We start from the raw sequence: 15,902 nt of genomic DNA, 5'->3' as shown, positions 1-15,902 counted from the left end.
AAAAATTATAGAATAGATTGATAGTCTTCTTTTTTTTTTTTTTTGTATTTCATTGAGGGTTTAGTATGATTTTACTATATAAAGCAAGGACAATCTATTAAAGATAAAAGCAATATGGTTTAGATGAGATTGTTGCTTTCTTTAACTGACGAGCGTTTTTCAAGATATAAACCGCGATATCTCCCTCTTCTGGACTTCCTAAGTATCGCGACCAGTTGAAAATTTGTAGACTCGACAACAAGCATTCAGGAACATGACTCGGTTGATTCCATCTAACCATACGATAACGCCTATTATACCTATGATCCTAAGACCACGCAGAAGAATAAGATTAAAACTGTATTAGGCATCAGACAAACAAAAGAGTAGGTTTATCAAAGAAACTTACTTTCACCACAGAGATGTTCAATACTTGTAATTTAGGAGAATCCTTGAGGAACTTGCAAAGGAGATTCGGAAATTTTCTTTTGCACACACACAAGTTCAGATGTTCAAGGTGTTTGAAAACAAAACCATCACCATACACACCCTGGCCACAATATTAAAAATTATTAACAGAGGATTCTACAAATAAGATCGACAATTTGTAGTTGATAAATGGAGACTAATTACCTCTGAACATATTGTTAGACGCTTGACAGATGTGACTGGTCCAATAGCATTGTTGAGAATCTTGAGCTTAGAGGATTCAACTCTGACATATGCTTCCTTCAGCTTAGGCATATTCTTAATCAAAGAGTAGTGTTTCCGATGATTCAAGTTCACAAGTTTCAAAAACTTTAAAGAAGGAGTATCTATCTCATACCCATCTAAAAACAAATCATAAGGTATTAAAATTGATAAACTCTGCAAAGACGGGACGATTATAGAGAACTCTTTCGTTTTGTCATGCTCATAAAAATCCACCGATAGATCTTCAAGAACAGGACAAATAGATAGAAGCTTTTGAAGTCCATCTACGAATATCAAATCTTTAAGTTCCAAAGTCTTCAGAGAGGGAAAAACCATAGAGGGAATATCTATGAGAGCTATCCATTGGAGTTTCAAGGTCACCAGCGATTTGCAGGTAAACAAGCTACTCGGTAATAGGTAATTTTTATTCTTGGTATAATAATCAATATCCAGCTCACGTACATAGCGAGAAACTGCGATTTCAATCCACCGTTTGATATTTTCGGGTTCAATATGTGAGTACCTAGTTACGTGGAGACGCAATCTTTCTATGACGGGAGCTCTATGTATTGGCAACTTCCTGTCGATAAAATCCATAAGCCCAGGCCTTTGGACGCACGTGTAAATGAAGTCGAGATTAGGCAGCCACATCCAAAGAAACTCCCATCGTTTAGACAAAACGCAAGTGGATACAGCAACTTCTGTTGGAAGAAACGATAATATCTTCACGAGCAAGTCATCATGCAATCCACTGATTTTGTCCATATCAAGATACTGTTACTGAACAAGAAAACAACAGAAAGATTCCAAGACTCAATAAGATTTCTTTAAGCCTAGCAAACGAATTATTGACAAGAGAAAACACAGAACACAACACTTAGGAACGGGACAAAACCCTAGAAAGAAAAAACCTCATGTGAACGGTTTAAACATCTAGTGGGCCTGAGCGTGGGCCTGGCTTCATGTGAATTTTCTTCACTTTTGATTGGTTTTCCCGAGCCCAAAGATGGTACATGGAAAGTCGTAGGAGAGGAACCGAGTATCACAAATATAATGGATTCGTGTGTGATAGAGAATATAATGTAATCTATAGTTGTTGCCGGGGGTTTTCAAGTGTTAGACCATGTACATAGGAGAACTTTTAAGAGTATCATAAGCCAATTTATTATTTTTAAATAGACCAAACATGTTTTATGGGTCTGATCCGTATCATTCCAGTGAAACTCATGATACTGGGTATCATGTGACGTGGCAGGGCGTGATTGGTCGCAGAAAATTTTTTTGCCGACAGAAGAGAAAAAAAAAAATCATTTACTCTCTCTCGATTTTTTCTCTCCTCTCTCACGGCAATTTGCCGATTTCTTCTCAGCTCCGGCCGGTACGACGTAGATCTGTCGCCGTGGAGAATCGCAGTACCAAACCAATCTCCCTGTGAGCGACGGAGCTGCTTCGGTTAGGAATAACAGAGGAGGAAGAAGCAGTTGTTGTTGCTGCGATTGGATCTCTAGTTACTTTAGTCTCAGTTTCATTCATGGAGGACAATTTGCTGCAGCTTGAGAACGATATCACCGATGAAATAAGCTTTTCCATGACCAAAGTAAGGCATCCTTATCTCACTCGCAAAAAATTCCATTGTTTCTATGTTGAGAATTCTGTAACGTTTGTTTCTTTTCTTGAGCCAGGTCTTGTTGTTCTCGTGTCTGGAACCACTTATAGACATTGCAGAACATCAAGCTTGTGCTTAACGATGATGGACTGAACTTCAAGCTTCTCCATCGTCCACGGTAATGTTCTGTTCTTTCATCCGAGAAAAATATGAAGGGACGTCGTGTTATAGCTTGAGAAATACAAGGTTGTTGGTTTAGATTCATAGGATTGGAATCAAGAAATAGATTTGTTTGATTGGGTTTGATAAGAATGGGTTTATGGCTGCAAAGTTTCTTGGTTTTGCTGAGCGCACACAAGGTGTTTGATAAATTGCCAAAGAGAAAAACGGATTGGGTTTATGCAAATTTTAGTTGGCTGATGGATGAGAATCAAATAGTGAGTAGGTTTTAAGGAGTTGTGGAAGATATTCTTCGTCACCATGAGACAAATTAGAGGAGTTAAGTGGGTAAAGAAACCCGGATTTTTTTTTACATCTAGTCAGGTATATATGTGTAATTTCGCTATAGGTTTTGTTTTGAAAATGAATCTTTTAGACTTGAAACGCTTTCTCAAGCTTATGACTTGTGGATATAGGGAGAGGAACTGAGAAAGCAAATTGGTGCAGCTGCTTATATCGAGTGCAGTTCCAAGACTCAACAAGTAAGTTCCCTGACTCAAGAAGTAATGTTTTGGTGAGAATGTTAGAATCTTATGATGACTTTACTTTGGTTATGTTGTAGAGAGAAACATGTAAGATCTTCCTTTTATTTTCCACTTTCTCCATTTTCATGCACCACATGGATATAACCAGTTTGAAATGCAAACGAGTGATTTCTTGTATGAGCTTATCCAAAAGACTAGAACATGCTCATATTTTAGCTCATCTCTTATTTTCTGAATGTACTAAAGTATGCTAACCCTCTCCTTTTTTCCCAGATTCCATGGCCTAAGCCTCCTACAAAGTGGGACGACTTCTGTGTTCTATAGTTTGAATGTACTAATGTTTATTTGGTTTGAAATTGTTCTTGGTTCTGTTTCTTAGGTATACTGATCAGTTTATACTTTATTTTTGAAAGGAAACCAAGTTTTTTTGGATTGTAATATTACATTTTCTAATCTTATGTTTTTATATATTTATTTTTGATTTTGCAAATAATTTTTTTTTTTTATGATACTTAAACCAGTTTCACCAATGTAAACAAATTTATCAACAGTATCATAAAAAATCTCAAACAATAAACAAACATTAAAATTAATACTAAAAAAATGTTAATGATACTCATAGAGTATCAACTATGTGCATGCTCTTATGACTCTAAAGGTATAGTGAGTGGAGAGAGAGATCAATGGTTTGGAAAGATTTTGTTCAGATTTAGGGGAACTGATTGGTATAGTTAACTATGGTGGGAAACTTGCTGTTACGTGGAGGCAAGTGGCCTGAGCTACATAGCCAAAACCCGGAGAATTAAATTTGGTGCGCTAAGATTGCGCTAGAGAAGGGCCATAGAGATGAGATTTGGAGTAAGCCAGAATGGCGTGAAACTGTGATTACGGTCCCAGGTCATATTACCGCTTAACTTGTGACTCTGAGCGGACCTAAGCACATTAACATGAAACAATACAATGAGACCCCCACTTTTTCTGTTATTTTGTTATTTTGGAAAATTATAATAGGACCCCAGAATTGGTTGGTCCGGCTCTTGTGTACAGGCTTGTGTAGCCATTTGGATTTGATGATTTGTAGAAGATGGTATAAAACAATTTTGTGAAATAATCAAGCTTCAATGTAATTCTTCTACAACAAAACAAAAACAATGACAAACTATATATTCTTAGCAATGTAAAACCCATTAAAATAAATAATAATGGAACATCGGTTGATATTCTTATTGAATTATTCAATAAAAGAACATCGGTTGCCAAGAGCCAATAGCTCAATTAGAGTGGTTCTTGGGATGGGACCGTATAACATATACTGGTCCCAGACCTGAAAAAAATGTAGAGGTCTACACCCAGAACCTCTTAGTCCAGATTTGTACCTTAGTAGGTTTTTATTGTTGGTGCTACTTTCTTCTTTCCCCCTTAAACATGTCCTCGATCTTGTATATTCTTTTGCATGATATAATGTATTTTTTAAAATATACATACATACACATAAATTTGATAGTCTTTTGAAGACAAAGAATTATAGATATATTAATAGTATGATTTTACTATATAAAGCAACGACCACAATCTGTTAAATATAAAAGCAACATGATGGTTCAGATGAGATTTTTGTTGTCTTTAAGTGACAAGCGTTTTTCAAGATATAAACCTGGATATCTCTCTCTTCTGGACTTCCTAAGTATCCCGACCAATTGAAAATTTGTAGACTCGACAACAAGCATTCAGGAACAGGACTCGGTTGATTCCAGCTAACCATGCCGTTACGCTTATCAAAAATATGATCCTAAGACCAAGCAAAAGAATAAGATTAAAACCGTCTTTAGGAGAGTCCTTGAGCAAAAGGGTAGTTTATCAAAGAAACTCACTTTCACCACAGAGATGTTCAATACTCGTAATGTAGGTGAATCCTTGAGCAACTGGCCAAGAAGATTCCACGAATACGTTTTACACACACATAGGTTCAGATGTTCAAGCTGGCTGAAAACAAAACCATCACCATACACATCCTGCCCACAATATTAAAATTATTAACAGAGGTTTCTACGAATAAGATCGACAACTTGCAGTTGAAAATTGGAGACTAGTTACCATCGAACATATTGTTAGACGCTTGACATATGTGACTGATCTAATTGCACTGTTGAGAGTCTTGAGATTAGAGTATCCAACATCGACATATGCTTCCCTAAGCTTAGGCATATTCTTAATCAAAGAGTAGTGTTCCAGATGACTCGGGTCCACAAGTTTCAAATACTTTAAAGAAGGAGTATCTATCTCATACCTATTTAAATTGTAATTACTACGTAAAAAGAGTGATAAACTCTTCAAAGACGGGATGATAATAGTGAACTCTCTTAAATTGCCATTGTAAGAAAAATTCACCGATAGATCTTCGAGAAGAGGACAATTAGATAGAAGCTTTTGAAGAGATTTTCCATCTACTACTGACATTGTTTCAAGTTCCAAAGTCTTCAGAGAGGGAAGATAAACCATAGAGGGAACATCTATGAGAGCCACCCATTTGAGATTCAAGGTCACTAGCGATTTGCAGGTAAACAAGCTACTTGGAAATAGGTTTTCATTCTTGGAATAATAATCGATTCCAAGCTCACTTACATTGCGAGAAATTGCAATTTCAATCCATCGGTTGATGTCTTTAGGTTTAGTATGTGATAACCAATTTAAGTGGAGACGCAATCTTTCAATGACTGGAGCTCTATGTATTGGCAACTTCCTGTCGATAAACTCCATAAGTCCAGGCCTTGGGACGCGTGTAGAAATGAAGTCGAGATTAGGCATCCACATCCAAAGAAACTCCCATCTTTTAGACAAAACGCAAGTGGATACAGCAACATCTGTTGGAAGAAACGATAATATCTTCACGAGCAAGTCATCATGCAATCCACTAATGTTGTCCATATCTTACAGATTCTAAGTTAATGTTACAGTCCAAAAGATACTTGAATCTTGTCTTCCCCTGAAAAAGAAGAGAACACAACAACATAAGACCCAAAAGGATCCGTCTTAATCCAAGCAAACGAATTATCAACAAGAGAAATCACAGCCACACCCACACACATAGGAAAAAGACAAACCCATAAATTTCAAAGCTGGAATGAGAAAAAAAAAAAAAACCCTAAATTCGATTCCGCTCAGAAAACAGAAGCAGAAGATAAATCAGAACCCTAGAAACTACCAATGAGTTCGATTCCACTTAGAAAACAGAATCAAAATATAAATTAGAACCCTAGAAATTAGCACTACATAGCATTTGCTTACAGTGTATAAGAGGAAGTTGAAGATCAGAAGATATCGGATTCGCAGAGAATCGTCTCCATCAAAGTTTCAGAATGACAAAGCTTTCATCGTCGTCACTCACACTCACACCGGTTCGTGTTTTGGGCCAGAATGGCTTAAACCCATAGTGGGCCTTGGGGTGGGCCAGAAACTCTTTTCGACATGGGGATGAATGGATGACAATGATTGAAGACAAAATAGTTCATTTGTATTTTATTTTTGTGATTTGTAAATGTGATTGTTTTGATTTTGATTTTTTTTTTAATATTAGGAGATTCTGGTTTAAAGCCTTTAATTCCTCTGACCCGAAACCACATCATGTGATATTAGTTTAATTCTGGTTGATTTATTATTAAATTATTTTTCAATATTAATATAATTCATTATGACTTTGCGATTTGATATGTTTTTTTTAATGATTTTTTTAAATATTCTCTCCCACGACATCGCGGGGGTCTTGAATCCTAGTAACTATAAATTTAAATAAAACCAAAATTACACAATGCATTTTTGAAGTTATTCGCCAACATATATAAAGTGTTTTTTTTTCATAATCATTTTTAAAGTAGTTCTAATAAACTACATAATTTGTTTTCTGCTTTCCACAGAAGAGAACGGATAGTATAGCTAAAATTTGGTAGACAAATCTCATTGTGATAAGAGTTTTCAGTAGCATGACAATGCAATACTCTTATGTATTCTCATGAAGATTGATGAAAGCATAATAAAAGTTGATTTCAGCTTAAACGGAAGAATCTAGTCTTTGAGCTTTCCGATTTATCTTAGATACACAATGAATGGATTGAAAACCGAAATTCTTTTCTCAAACTGAATGAATCTTTGACATTGCTCAGGTCTATAGTGTTAGAAAAAAATCAACAGACCATTGTTCACTGTTTTCTTACATCCTTGAGCATTGGATATCACAATTTATATCTCGATTTTACAACCTTGTGCTTACTACTAACACCCATACAAACTTGTTAGACGAAATATTTCAATTTCCATGAATGTATGATACTGTAAATGAATGTCTATTTGAAAGAAAGTAAAATTATAATCAAACAAAATAAACTATTTTACATGCTTCATAGTGAGCTGAGATTTTGAAGGGAAATTTTTTTTAAAACAACTAAAAGAATTATGAATGAGTTTGAAACCAGAATCAGACCACCCCTTCGAATCAACCATGATTTCGGAGAAAGCTGAACTTGTTTCGAATAGACAGTTAGACGTTGAGCCGAAATTGGAGATTCCTTATGACGCCAAACATTTCTTTCTCTCCAGAGGCTGTGAATTCCAGCTTGGAAGGTGTAGCGACTGAAAGAGTTGCAGAGTTTCGAACGAGAGGTATCCGTCAATAATAAGGTGTAGCGAATGACTTGGAAGCAGTCGATCGCATCGAGTTAACCAACTTGAAGAATTCCATAAGAAAATGTCACAATTGCTACACAATTCTTTACGAGCACATGATTATGATTATGTTATTCACTGTTGAAAGATTATATTAAAATTTGGACACTCGAAGAAGAAACGAACATAACTAACGGAATGAGACCAGGACAGAGCCAAGTGTTTGACTCGAGACAACAATCTGCTCATATAAGAATGTTTCAGAGAATGGCTTTTGGAAGTCAAGATTATAGTTCTGACTTCTTTGATCGCTCACAGTCACATAGTTCTCTACCCCTCGGCAAGGTAGGCAAATGCCAAGGGTCCAATATTAGTTTAGAAAATTTCTTAAAGAAAAAGGTCCAAAATGTTTTTTTTTTAAAAAATACTAAGAGGTTTTAATTTTTTATTTGGTTTTGCCATAGGTCTCATCATATATTGAGACGGTATAGTAGCTGGGGAAGTCGTGACCAGACCAGATTTGTACCTTAGTAGTTTTTATTGTTTATTCTACTTTCTTCTTTTCCCTTAAACATGTCTTCAATATATTTGATATAATGTATTATTCTTTTGCATGATATAATGTATTTTTTAAAATATACATACATACACATAAATTTGGTAGTCTTTTGAAGAAAAAGAATTACAGATATATTTGATAAATTTGGTAGTCTTTATATAGTAAATCATACGAAAACATGTAATGATTCAAACCCTCAAAGAAGTACAAGTTGACAAGTTATCACTATAGTCGCTAATTTGCGACTATGTGGCGACTATAAATTTATCGTCGCAAATGACCGACTACGTTGTGACTGGTAAATATCGTTGCAAATATGCGACCAAAGAGCAACGAACGGACGTTCGCGACTCATTTGCGACTGTAATAACCTTACATATTTGGATCAATTTGCGCCTTGTTTGCGACCGTTTAGAGTTCTTGGATCAAATTCTTAGTCACACATTAGTCGCAAGCTGTGTATGTTTTAGTAACAGTTTAGTCGCAAAAGAGTTGCATATGGTGCGACTATTTTAGGACTCATTTATTATGGTGAGAAAGTAGTCCTTTATTAGTAACCATTTTGATACGAGATTTAGAGTTATTTGTAAATTTGTTTAGTCACAGTTTGGTCACATTTGTTAATTGTTCTGGTCACAAATTAGTCCGAATTTCTGAAACTTTTTGGTCACAAAATAGTTACATCTTATTAGTCCAAAACCTGTCCATTTCAAAAGCAAATGCATTCAAAAACCATCCGAATATGAATCAAGTACCATTCCAAACCATTCAAAAACAATCCTAATCAAGTTCACATACACAGAAAAGGAAACTAAAATCAAGTTTCCTCATTTGAGGCGGTGGATAGAGGAGAGGTTGGTGTGGTTCCAGTGGTGTGTCCTGCTGGTTGGACTGCAGCTCCTGTGGTGGCTGGAAGGGTGTTTGTTGTAGTGGTGGGTGGTATGATCACTTCTGGTTCAAGGAGTGGAGAGGTTGACATAAAAGCTGCCAAGTCTGGATCTTTGTCTTTCATGAAAAGGATGAGCTTCTCCAAGCTTGCGATCCGAGCTTGAGACTTCCGGTGCTCCTCATCACGTCTTGCATTCTCAGCATCCTGATCAGAGATCTTGCGCCGCAGCTGCTCTTGAAGCTCAACAACTGTCACTGTAGAAGAATAGCTTGCGTAACTCTCCTTCCTTTTTCCCTTGTGTAGGGTCTCCACTAGTGATCCAAGGCCATAAGGGTTGCCTTGGTCATCTATATGAGTACACTGCAAAAAAAGACAAACATTCAGTGAAATCAGACAAGAAGGATCATAGACAAAATGAAAAAAAACAAACGAAATCCAGAATGTAGCAAAGAAGTCTGACAAAGACAATCCACAAAGCAAATCAGACAAAGACAAATAAGAATCATCATTGATATTAAAGTAACAATACTCAGCAGACAAGACTATCATACTCCAAGCAAACAAATACAATCATATAATCCAAGCAAACTAAAGACAGAAATGACTTACCTTAAGGAAGATATCATTCATTTCATCAATGCTGAGTTCTCTAGGATGCATTGAATGTTCTAGGGAAATCTCTGAAGCATCCTGAACCTCCTCTTCCACTTCAGCCAATCTCTCTTCAACTGTCTTCTTATATGCCTCAGCCACTTGTTCAGACTTTTGATCAACAAAAGAGCCATCAGCTCTAGTATGCGTTCTCATAAACACTTCACCTAATGAAACTGGACGCCCCAACTCTTCCTCCTGAAATGAAAGACAAAATTAATATCATGTGTAGAAATGATAGAAATTATGTAAAAGTAAAGTATTTGGAGCGATTGAAACAACTTACCATTTCTTGATGAACTTGAATAAATGATTTCTGACCGGCTAAGTGTTTGTGCACTCCAAGTCCGCCACGATCAGAATTTCTGCATTGTGAAGCATTCTCACTCCTCTCTATAGCATCAGCGGTCTTCCAAAAGTTCTGCATCTCAGTCCAAAGTGTAAGTCGAATCCAAGTTGGTTGTACACCTTTCGTCCTCACTTGACTGACAATGCCTTTCATCCGTTTCTGCGCTATAACCAAGAATCCTTGTTTAACAAGGGCAGTAATCCCAGTATCCCAATTAAACTCCCGCTACATAACACAAAACAGTAAGTTAGTAACATACTATATATACTACAATAAGAGAGAATGAAAGCTATATATATATGTCATTACCGCAAAAGTTCTGAAATATCTCTCTTGTATGTTGATTGGAGTAACCTTCCAGCTGTAGTAAGGCCCATCAAACTTCCTCCTAAATATTCTAGAAATTGCTCGAGACAGCACCCCCTTCTGCCGGTTAAACCTGTTACAACAAGTTGCTATTAGTCTATATAAAGCAGATTTTATATAGAGCAAACAACAAACAGAGAATGAGCATGAATGAAATGAAGATATAGCAAAGATTCAAAGAGCAAACACCAAACAGAGAATGAGCATGAATGAACTTAGTTCAGTTTCAAAGAGTGAAGACCAATGCAAAAACAATTCGACTGTTGTAATTAGCTAAAACTCTGTCAAAATGGTTCAAAAACAACAACTCATTGAATCAAAAAACCTACAGCTGTTATATATTGCATATACATACTGTATTTGACAGCTAATATATGAAACAACACTCTGAGACCAAGTCTCATACTGTATTTCACAACACTTCTAAGACTCAACGATTACAACAACAAACAATGATATGCAAGCTAATATATGCAAATGTCAGACCAATAATATGCAAATGTCAGACCAAAGCAATAACATGTATCTTTTTGAAACTTTTAGCAAATGATAGATCAAACCCTAGTCAAATGATAAATGTCAGACCAAAACTTTTAGCAATACCAAACATCACACATCAAACAAAACAAACAGAGGGACAAAAGTGTTAATACCAGAATGTTTCAACATCTGGGATTGGGTGTACAGACAATCGAGGAAGATGTTCTCGGCCTGGAAGAGCTAGCAAACGATCCAGCATTTCTTGGTAGTCTTCCCCAGGATTAGGGTTTTCTTTGTCATCTTCTTGTCCTACATCATCGATCTCTTCCTCTACAAGGTCTTCATTTTCAGGTAGCACTTGGTTATTCGCATCATGTTCCGGTAGAGGCTGGGTTTGAGGAGACGGTGGCTGATGCTGCGGCTGAGGAGGAGGAGTCTGTCTATTGAGAGGAGGAGTCTGCCTAGGAGGAGGATTCTGTCTACTAGAATTAAGTGAAGGACGACTCACTTGAGATTGGGTCGCAGACTGACTTGCCGAGGGTGGGTTCGACGCGTTTGAAGATGTTCCGACTCCACTCGCAGTGACTGGTGGTCTGTGACCAACGAAGGTTCGGACTCGACCTCCTGGTCTCACTGGTCTGCTGGTCTCGCCTCCTCCTACAGCTTGTTGTGGTAGCGCCTGGCCACCTCCGGCGGCTACTCGTCTGGTGGTTACGCCACCTCCGGCGGCTTCTTGTCTGCTGGTTTGGCCACCTCCGGTGGCTTCTTGTCTGCTGGTTTGGCCACCTCCGGCGGCCCCTCTTCTGGTGGTAGCGCCACCTCCGCGACCTCGAGAGGATTTACCTTTAGGCGCCATAAGAAGATTTGAGATTTGAGATGTTGAGATTCGAGAGCTTTTAGAGAGGATTCGAGAGGATTGGAAGAGATTTGAGAGAGAATCGGGAAAAACTGAGAGAGATTTGTGTGAGAATCGATTGAGAGAGAGATGGGACGATTGAGAGATTGAGAGAGAAACCCTAAATCGATTTGGGGATTGTGGTGGAAATGAGGGTTCGTTTAAGTTTTACCTAATTAATTAAGAGTACCAGTCGCTCTTTAGTCGCAAAATGGTACCAAAGAAAAAAAAAATGGGGGGAATCTAAACCGCCAAAACACTTAGCGAAAATCTTGGAAATTTCACATTTAGTACCTAAATAGTCGCAATAATGGTTGGCAAATAGTTGCAAACATGGTCACAATATAGTCGCTTAATGGTAAACAGTTCCAACATAGTGGCAACTTTGCGACCAGATTGTGACTGTAATCTATAGTCACAACGCAAAAGGAGAGGTATACACATTTCAATCCAAAATGGTTATATATGTCACTCTATAACACTCATATTAGGGTTATAGAGGACATATATTAGTTTAAGGTTACAAAACTTTGCAAAACTCAAGTAATTTCACATTTAGTACCAAAATAGTCGCAACTATGGTCGGTAAATAGTTGCAAAAATAGTCGCACAATAGTCGCCAACAGGCAAATCGTTCCAAAATGGTGGCAAATTTGCGACGGTTGTGTGACTGTGATATATTAGTCACAAGGCAAAATTTTGAAATCTACACATTTCGATCCAAAATGGTGACATATATCACTCTATAACACTCATATTAGGGTTATAGAGGACATATATTTGTTTAAGGTTACAAAACTTTGCAAAACTCAAGTAATGTAGAGTTTTTACTAAATCCCTAAACATTACTCATATGAGTAATGTAATATCATAAAGAGATTTGTTTGTTTTTGATATTTTGTTTCTAAACATCAGTATTTATGACTTTGGTTAAGATTTTCTTGATGAGTAATATCAAATAAGTGTAGAAATGTTTAACTTTATATGTAAGCAAATTTAAAATGTGAAAAGTGAGAAAACAAAAATCGAGAGTTGGGAAATAGTCGCATATGAGTCGCAATCTCAGGTGTTCGTCGCAAAACAGTCGCAAAATCTTCAGGTGCTAGTCGCAAATGACCGACTAGTTAGCGACTAAGAGATAATTGGTGGATAAACGTTTCAATATATGTTTGTCGCAAAACGGTCGCAATTTTCAAAACGGTCGCAAAAGTGCGACCGTTTTGCGACTTATTTTAAAATGTACGAAAAAAATTTGGGTAGATTCGATCCGGTGTCCTATAAGTCCTAAGGAAAGTATGTTACCAAATTGCCAGTATACTTAATCGGTAATATGCTATAAATATTTATATATATAAACTGAGACTATGTTTTGATTTTTTGTTTGTTTTTTTTTTAATAAAACACACATGCTTGAATATCTTACAAAACACATCTTTAAACTTTTATTAAACAAATAAAAATAACTTATATTAAAATTCATTCATCATAATAAAAATAACTTATATTAAAACACATCTTAGAAATTTCACATTTAGTACCTAATTAGTCGCAATAATGGTCGGCAAATAGTTGCAAAAATAGTCACAATATAGTCACTTAATGGTAAACAGTTCCAACATAGTGGCAACTTTGCGACCAGATTGTGACTGTAATATATAGTCACAACGCAGAAGGAGAGGTATACACATTTCGATCCAAAATGGTTATATATGTCACTCTATAACACTCATATTAGGGTTATAGAGGACATATATTAGTTTAAGGTTACAAAACTTTGCAAAACTCAAGTAATTTCACATTTAGTACCAAAATAGTCGCAACTATGGTCGGTAAATAGTTGCAAAAATAGTCGCAAAATAGTCGCCAACAGGCAAATCGTTCCAAAATGGTGGCAAATTTGCGACGGTTGTGTGACTGTGATATATTAGTCACAAGGCAAATTTTTGAAATCTACACATTTCGATCCAAAATGGTGACATATATCACTCTATAACACTCATATTAGGGTTATAGAGGACATATATTTGTTTAAGGTTACAAAACTTTGCAAAACTCAAGTAATGTAGAGTATTTACTAAATCCCTAAACATTACTCATATGAGTAATGTAATATCATAAAGAGATTTGTTTGTTTTTGATATTTTGTTTCTAAACATCAGTATTTATGACTTTGGTTAAGATTTTCTTGATGAGTAATATCAAATAAGTGTAGAAATGTTTAACTTTATATGTAAGCAAATTTAAAATGTGAAAAGTGAAAACATTGTGGCCAAAGATTAAGAAAGGGACGAAATTGAATCTGAGCAAACATAAAAACAAAAATTGGAAATCTGTCAGATCTTACTACAAATTCGTGACTGAGCAGTGGACTAAGCGATATGAAAATTTTATCTGTGAAATTGCTCGAGATGGGGTGACGAGTGTTCCTGAAGTGAGTTGATTATTTAAGTTGATTTTTTTGGTTGTCTTTGTGTACTTCGTATTATTGTCTTTGTCTCCGTAATAACAAAGTTTTATTAGGGAGGAAGAGTTGCAAGTGGTGGATATTCTACTTGTCATTCTTTTCAAATTGAACCTCCGAAGAGTATGAAGAGGCACATAGCAGCGAAATGGAGTGGGAGCTGCCGGAGGCGAGAGATACTCCCTCCACTCAGGTGACGTTTATTCTCTTTTTTTTAGCACAAATGAACTTTGAACTCCCCTTGGTTTGATGTGCATTATGTGCTCTCTCAAATCCGAACAGTTTGGTTATCCGCTCATTGCCTCTAATTTTACTCTGATTTGATTGTGGAGAATCAGGTTGAAAGACTTGAAGAGAATCAGGTTACGAGTGTCCCTCCTCTGAGTGTTCAAGCAACAGAGGACTACGAAACTATGGAGCCGGAGCGACCGGAGGTGACAGATACTCCCTCCACTCAGGTGACGTTTATTCTCTTTTTTTTAGCACAAATGAACTTTGAACTCCCCTTGGTTTGATGTGGTCTCTCAAATCCGAACAGTTTGAGGACTACGAAACTACAGATACTCCCTCCACTCAGGTGACGACTGTCCCTCCTCGGAGTGTTCAAGTTACGACTGTCCCTCCTCGGAGTGTTCAAGTTACGACTGTCCCTCCTCGGAGTGTTCAAGCAACAGAGGACTACGAAACTGTGGTGCGGGAGCTGCCGGAGGTGAGAGATACTCTCAAATCCGAACAGTTTGGTTATCGCTCATTGCCTTATTTAATTGTTTACCTCTAATTTTACTCTGATTTGATTGTGGAGAATCAGGTTGAAAGACTTGAAGAGAATCAGGTTACGAATGTCACTCAGAGTGATCAAGCAAGTAAAGGAAGAGGAAAAAGGATAAAGAAGCCAAATGTATTATTTCAAGATTTTGTCCTTCTAACACCTGGCGTGACTGTCAAGAAAGTGACTCGCAAGAAAGTGACTCGGAGAACCTGAAAGTGACTGTATTACTTCGTTTTCTCACTTTCTACGAGTTCTTTATTTTTCTCTCTTTAAGGTTGAATTTTATTATTTTCTTGTATCTTATGAACAATGTACATTAACTTCTCTTTTTTTTTTGTGTTTTTGTCTCTGCTTTAGGAGTGCATATCAACGGTCTGTGCTCGTTTTCTAACCTTAGGATAGTTTTTGGGATACTCTATCACAAAATAGGTAGTTATGCATCTTTGCAAGTGTATAACTTTAGGGGGGTGTATTGGATGAAGAATTTTAGATGATTTTGGTTTTTTTATTAAAATCCCCTGTTATTCAACTGTTGATTTTTAAATTTGTTCTCAAATCCTATGTTATTGAAGTTGGAATTTATATAAAATCACTTAAAATAATTCACAATCTCTTGTTATTCAATCAACAATTTGTAAATATCATACCAAATCCACTGTTATTCAATGATTGTCTCCGATGTCTACAACAGAGACTGCCTTGATAATATTTGAAGATTAAGTTGGAAGAATAGGAAGAACCATGATGAGAGAAAGAAGATGTATTAGATTGATAAGAGTTAGAGTTACAAATGGAGGCACACTTTAGTATTTATTGAGAACAAACTCTAGGTCTAAGGGGGTGTG

At 36.6% G+C, this 15,902-nt stretch overlaps 2 protein-coding genes and 2 long non-coding RNA genes across 7 annotated transcripts; 2 read left to right on the top strand and 2 right to left on the bottom strand.

The window, feature by feature from the left end:
* Nucleotides 1-29: 29 nt before the first annotated feature.
* Nucleotides 30-6,518, bottom strand: LOC110226333 (FBD-associated F-box protein At5g38590-like). 4 transcript variants are annotated; one of them, XM_021017523.1, is made up of 5 exons: nucleotides 6,268-6,518; nucleotides 5,866-5,965; nucleotides 613-1,395; nucleotides 389-529; nucleotides 30-307 (listed from the first exon to the last, which is right to left on the bottom strand). In XM_021017523.1, exons 2-5 carry the CDS (start codon nucleotides 5,905-5,907, stop codon nucleotides 98-100), a joined length of 1,176 nt encoding a protein of 391 aa, XP_020873182.1. In that variant the 5' UTR covers nucleotides 5,908-5,965; nucleotides 6,268-6,518; the 3' UTR covers nucleotides 30-97. The 4 variants fall into 4 exon arrangements, with proteins under 4 accessions (XP_020873182.1, XP_020873183.1, XP_020873184.1 ...); XM_021017525.1 differs by having other exon boundaries at nucleotides 220-529; XM_021017522.1 differs by lacking the exons at nucleotides 30-307; nucleotides 389-529; nucleotides 613-1,395 and adding exons at nucleotides 4,394-4,771; nucleotides 4,854-4,994 and having other exon boundaries at nucleotides 5,077-5,965; nucleotides 6,268-6,493.
* Nucleotides 1,948-3,456, top strand: LOC110226334. The gene is made up of 4 exons (XR_002330395.1): nucleotides 1,948-2,269; nucleotides 2,355-2,456; nucleotides 2,914-2,979; nucleotides 3,256-3,456. It is a non-coding gene; the product is annotated as an uncharacterized LOC110226334 (long non-coding RNA).
* Nucleotides 6,519-9,014: 2,496 nt separating the features above from the next.
* On the bottom strand, nucleotides 9,015-11,788 carry LOC9304839. The gene is made up of 2 exons (XM_002868721.2): nucleotides 11,138-11,788; nucleotides 9,015-9,446 (listed from the first exon to the last, which is right to left on the bottom strand). Exons 1-2 carry the CDS (start codon nucleotides 11,786-11,788, stop codon nucleotides 9,015-9,017), a joined length of 1,083 nt encoding a protein of 360 aa, XP_002868767.2.
* Nucleotides 11,789-14,406: 2,618 nt separating this feature from the next.
* LOC110226021 lies at nucleotides 14,407-14,846 on the top strand. Its single transcript, XR_002330138.1, has 3 exons — nucleotides 14,407-14,481; nucleotides 14,627-14,746; nucleotides 14,827-14,846. It is a non-coding gene; the product is annotated as an uncharacterized LOC110226021 (long non-coding RNA).
* The last annotated feature ends 1,056 nt before the right edge of the window (nucleotides 14,847-15,902 follow it).

The sequence above is a fragment of the Arabidopsis lyrata genome, assembly GCF_000004255.2.
Source record: "Arabidopsis lyrata subsp. lyrata unplaced genomic scaffold ARALYscaffold_7, whole genome shotgun sequence".
Taxonomy (NCBI): Eukaryota; Viridiplantae; Streptophyta; class Magnoliopsida; order Brassicales; family Brassicaceae; genus Arabidopsis; species Arabidopsis lyrata.
This window is presented reverse-complemented; position numbering and strand designations above follow the sequence as displayed.

What these genes read in the sequence shown, in the direction of transcription:
- LOC110226333 (XM_021017522.1), bottom strand. Translation starts at nt 5,907, where the DNA reads ATGGACAACATTAGTGGATTGCATGATGACTTGCTCGTGAAGATATTA. An exon ending in GTCTAACAATATGTTCGATG is followed by an intron (nt 4,995 to 5,076) that starts GTAACTAGTCTC and finishes TATTGTGGGCAG; the next exon opens with GATGTGTATGGTGATGGTTT. An exon ending in TGAACATCTCTGTGGTGAAA is followed by an intron (nt 4,772 to 4,853) that starts GTGAGTTTCTTT and finishes GCTTGGTCTTAG; the next exon opens with GATCATATTTTTGATAAGCG.
- LOC9304839 (XM_002868721.2), bottom strand. Translation starts at nt 11,788, where the DNA reads ATGGCGCCTAAAGGTAAATCCTCTCGAGGTCGCGGAGGTGGCGCTACC. An exon ending in AACATCTTCCTCGATTGTCT is followed by an intron (nt 9,447 to 11,137) that starts GTACACCCAATC and finishes CTTTTTTTGCAG; the next exon opens with TGTACTCATATAGATGACCA.